The 4,955-nt window shown below is 36.4% G+C and overlaps 1 protein-coding gene across 1 annotated transcript; it reads right to left on the bottom strand.

Moving 5' to 3' along the window:
- Positions 1-1,286: 1,286 nt before the first annotated feature.
- Positions 1,287-2,805, bottom strand: LOC124430687. The gene is made up of 4 exons (XM_046977621.1): positions 2,569-2,805; positions 2,073-2,206; positions 1,718-1,955; positions 1,287-1,634 (listed from the first exon to the last, which is right to left on the bottom strand). Exons 2-4 carry the CDS (start codon positions 2,156-2,158, stop codon positions 1,542-1,544), a joined length of 417 nt encoding a protein of 138 aa, XP_046833577.1. The 5' UTR covers positions 2,159-2,206; positions 2,569-2,805; the 3' UTR covers positions 1,287-1,541.
- Positions 2,806-4,955: the final 2,150 nt, after the last annotated feature.

Genomic DNA, 4,955 nt, shown 5'->3' with positions numbered 1-4,955 from the left:
TTGTCGTCGTCGTAGTTGTCGTAGTCGAGTCGGTAAGCAAAACGTGAAACGTGAATCACTTTGTTACGGCTGACGTCGAGACTGAAGTCGATTCAACGACGGTGGCAAGAGAAAAGAGTGAGACAGAGAGTGAGACAAAAAGAGAGAGAGAGAGAGAGACAGAGATGTAAAAGAAGAGGGTCGAAGGGGATGTGAGGTAGATCGAGGGGAACGATGGTGGAACGAGAATCCTGTTGATAGATTTCTCGCTCGAGTTGAAATATACGTCTCGTAAGGCGTGCTCTGCACGCAACGCGAAAGTGTCGTGAATTTTATCAACTGTAACTGAGCCTGCAATATGTTTAACCAAGAGTTAAAAGATTCGAGAAGGATACCCGTGAAGTTAGGTGGTCTCTCTCTCTCTCTTTTTTGTGACACAAAGAAGTGTCGTTGTCTTTCCTTCTATTTTTTATTCCTTTTCTTCTTTTTCTTCTTCTTTTTGGTAAAAGGGTAAAACCAGTGGCGAAGACAACGAAAGACGCATCCGTTTTGTCTTCGTCTTCTTCTTCTTCGTCTTCTTCTTCTTCGTCTTCTTCTTCGTCTTCTTCTTCTTCTTCTTCTTCTTCTTCGTTTCTTCCACCTTCATTCTCCCTTCCAGTATTCAACGGAAATATTAAAATGCCTCGACGAGCTCCGCACATGACAATAAGTTCTTCGCGCTCCGGACGTGCTCTGGATACTGGGAGTTCGCTCTTAAACTACCATTCGCGTATATATGTTCTCTAGAAGTCTCTCTCTCTCTCTCTCTCTCTCTCTCTTTCTGTCTTTCCTTTCATTTTCTCTTTCTCTTCGTCTCCCTTCGACCATATTTCGTTGGGGTGTCCAACGAAGATTGAAATGCACACGGTGCACATCCTGTTCGGGAAAATTCAAATGAACCTTTATCCGTCCTGGCGTCTCTCGGTCGGCATACGGCTCTCTCTCTCTCTCTCTCTCTCTCTCTCTCTCTCACTCTCTATCTCTATCCCTATCTTTCTCTCTCTTTCTCTTTCTCTTTCACTCTTTTTCTATCTTATCTCTTTCTATTCGATATTTTGAAAATCTTAAATGTTTTCTCGTGTTAATCGACGATTTCATTTTTTATTAGTTTCGAGATATAAGAAAGGATCGATGAGTGATAAGAATTCGATTGTTTGATTAATTTTTTCGATTTTTATTATTACTTATTGATTAAATACACACACACACACACACACATATATATATATATATATATATATATGTTCATAAATAATTACGATAACAAATGGAAAATCGTACGATTTTATTTAATTGACGTCTAGATACATATTTTTTTCATCTTCTTTTAGAACCGCACTCGAATTTGTTCGTGGCGCCATTAAAGGAGTGCAATCGGTTCAAAGAAGATTTTAACTGAGATCGTTAATATCATTCCATGACGTTATTACCTTAGAAACCTTACAAATATATAAAATATTATTAGGAGGACTTCTTAATTGCTCCGAATAATTTTTTTTATATAGTTCAGTTCAATTCATTGTTCAATTCCAATATTTACTTGGTGAATTATTCGATAGAAATAAAACAGAACCAAAGATATTCTTTGACAGAGGATTGGCGATTGTTTTTGGATTCTACGAGAGACGAATTAAAAATAATATTTAATATTGTTAGATTTATAAAGTATTATTCAATGCATGTAATTTATTATTTATACCGTGATAGATCTGCTGATATTATCGATTATCTGTTTTGCACCTTTCATAAATAGCTCAATGTAAGACGATGAATTCCACCAATTCGATCGGTCTATATCTTTGTTAATATTTTTAACGATATTTCTCAAATCTTTTGATACCTCTAAGGCTCCAATTGGTACGTTATTAGATTCGATGCATTTTATTAAATTCAACGAAGCTTGTGACGAGGATCGTCTCGACGTTGAATTTATTTGCCTGAAAAATCAATTCCAACATGAAACAATTCGAAAGATAAAAAAATAAGAAGAAAAGGAAGAAGAAGAAGAAAAAAGAAAAGAAAAACATAAATAAATGAAAGGAAAGGGTTCTCACCAATTTTGTTGAACATGCTGTCGTAAATTAAGGACAGCAAGGATACACAATGCGTACATTTGTTTTTCCACGAAACAATTTAGCATTATAATTTGACCTCTTATTGGCCAATATTTGTATTCAAAACAATTTCACTGAAAAATTTGGATATTTTGTTATAATATTTTGAAATGTTACATGTCCCGAATTTGTTTATCGTGAAATTATCTATTATTATCGTTATTTATAATCGATACGTTCGACTTTTATTTTTTTTTCCTTCTTTTTTTTTCTCTTTTTTTTCATCTCGAAAAAAAAAAAGAAAGAAAAGAAAAAATATGAAACGAGGAAGATCGATTTCTATGTTTTGTTTCGATTAAAGATTATTTTAATCGAAAAATCTTTTCAGAAGTCGTCGTCGTCGTCGTCGTCATCGTCGTCGTCACCGTCATCGTCCAATCGAATACGATAACGAGAGGATAATATTATATGGAAAGAAAATTGAATGTATTATTACCGGACCGAGAGACAGAGGATCTTGAAGAAAATATTCGAAGCACTCGTAGATCGCGGTCGTATTATCCGCGGAAATTGGTTCTAGCGAACGCGAGGTCAGGAAAGAGCTGCGCAGGCGCGAGAGGATCGCGTGCGAGACAGACAACTCATCCACACTCACGTATTAAACATAAGTGCTACTTACCTATGCCCGATCCTCCGAAGCCGCGAGCATCTTTCTACCCTTTTCTTCTTCTTCTTGTTCTTCTTTCTCCCTCTCCCTCTCCCTCTCTCTCTCTCTCTCTCTCTCTCTCTTTCTCATCTTCATCTTTATTCTCTTTCGAGTCTCCTCATTGCAAATCCCTTTTATGTACATACGTATATACATACGTAAGTACTTACTTACGTATACGTATATCCATGGTGCCCTTCTCATCGGTTCTCTTTCTCTCCGATCCGATCCACATACATACATACATATATATGTATATGTATGTACGTACATACATCTTGGTTCGAGGTTTCATGAGAAAGAGGATCCGTACGTAGAGTAACGCCCTTCCTTTCGAAGAAAATTTTAATCTCCTTCGCGCGAATATAACTCACGCGAATAAACAACACCGAGAGAGAGAGAAAGAAAGAGAGAGAGAGAGAGAGAGAGAGAGAGAGAGAGAGAGAGGGAATATTCTTAATTAAATGGATAGTTCATTTTCAAGTTGATCCTTTAAAGTAGGGTTTAATATAGATTTGAGATCGTTATCCTAATCGTTAATTAATCGTTAACAAACCGTAACGATATTTTTACCTTTTTTTTTTCTTTCTTTTTTTTTCTCTTAAGTTAAACGGAAAAGAATTTGCAAGGTATAAAAGTATGGAGTTTGATATATAAAGGATTAAAAAAAAAAAGAAAATAGAAAAATGAAAAATAAAATAAAATAAAACGAAAGGAAAAAAAAGAAAAAAGAAGAAGAAAAAAGTAAAAATGCATTCTCGATACTCTTCCTTCGGTCTCCATCCTCTCTCTCTCTCTCTCTCTCTCTCTCTCTCTCTCTCTCTCTCTCTCTCTCTCTCTCTCTCTCTCTCTCTCTCTCTCTCTCTGTCTCTCAGTAAAGGACGATTCGTGTCAAGGGTGAGGTCAGCGCAACGAGTAGGATGTTCCAAGAGTAGTGCTTCATTTTCACCCGTGGTAACCTTCGGCACACGATCAGCCGGCCATTAAGGGGGAGAGTCTATAAAAATCTTGTAAGTACCGGAATATTCCTTCAACGTGGTGTGTAAGAGAAAGAAAAAAAAAAAAGAAAAAGGAAAAAACAAAGATGAAGTTGATTCCGAAGAGAAGGTAAAGAGAGAGAGAGAGAGAGAGAATAGAGATCGTTAGATCTTCGAACAGTATTTTAGAGAGATTCTAGAAGGTGAATAAGAATAAGAAGAATAAGAAGAATAAGAAGGAGGAGGAGAAAGAGAACGAAACTCGTAGACACCGTCTCCTCCCGAGCCGTCGCCATTATCAAATTATTCGCTCACTCGTCGGGCGCCATCTATCTTCGAGCCGCGCGCGATCCAAACGTGTTATTATTTGATCCTCACTTTGTTAGCGATCTCAGTGTAACAGCCTCTCGCGATATGTACCTGCGCTTGGATTCTGCCAGGGCCGATCTGGAGTACTTCTCACGATCTTGGCTGCTAGCTAGAGAGAGCGAAAGAACTTAGAGTAGCTCTCTCAAGTTAGAGAAAAAAAAGAGAGAGAAAGAGAGAGAGAGAGATCGAAAACACGAACGATATTTTCTCATTGCAGTTCTCATTGCAGGGGCAACTTAACGTTGAAACTTATTTGCTTTTTTCTTTCGTTCTTTTTTTCTTTTTTTTTTCTTTTTTTTTTTTTTTTTTTTTTTTTACATCGAACCACAAACCTAAGCATACGACGTGTGCGAGATTGTTTATTTTTTATTTATCTTTGCTTTGAGAAATAATCATTCGTGAAACAAATGGAAAATTTATACGGCATTTTGTACAATTCGTCTCGTTCTCATTCTTCGAAATGAGGTATTTATATATCTCAAGCGAGAAAGTTTGTCGTTATTATTATTCTATAAGGGAGATTAACGATATCCTTTGGACGAATTGAATCATTGATTTCGCGATTAAGAGAGCAATGATGATCCCTTTCTTAAATTTTTTAGGTGAACATTTTTTGTTGTTTTTCTTCCTTTTCCTTTTTCTTCTTCTTCTTCTTCTTCTTCTAGGATGCGCAATTTTCTCATTCGTGAATACTCGCACATGTATATATATTTATATATTCATATGTATATGTATATAGGTATAACCGAGCAACAGGTGAATATGCATAATTATCCATATTTATACCGGCAACCTGGCACTAATTGCCTTGTGTAATTCTCATAATCGTAA

This window comes from Vespa crabro, chromosome 19, assembly GCF_910589235.1.
Source record: "Vespa crabro chromosome 19, iyVesCrab1.2, whole genome shotgun sequence".
Lineage (NCBI taxonomy): Eukaryota > Metazoa > Arthropoda > Insecta > Hymenoptera > Vespidae > Vespa > Vespa crabro.
The sequence above is the reverse complement of the archived record's forward strand: the minus strand, read 5'-3'. Positions and strand labels throughout refer to the sequence as shown.

What these genes read in the sequence shown, in the direction of transcription:
- LOC124430687 (XM_046977621.1), bottom strand. Translation starts at nt 2,158, where the DNA reads ATGCTAAATTGTTTCGTGGAAAAACAAATGTACGCATTGTGTATCCTT. An exon ending in CAGCATGTTCAACAAAATTG is followed by an intron (nt 1,956 to 2,072) that starts GTGAGAACCCTT and finishes TTGATTTTTCAG; the next exon opens with GCAAATAAATTCAACGTCGA. An exon ending in ATATCAGCAGATCTATCACG is followed by an intron (nt 1,635 to 1,717) that starts GTATAAATAATA and finishes CGTCTCTCGTAG; the next exon opens with AATCCAAAAACAATCGCCAA.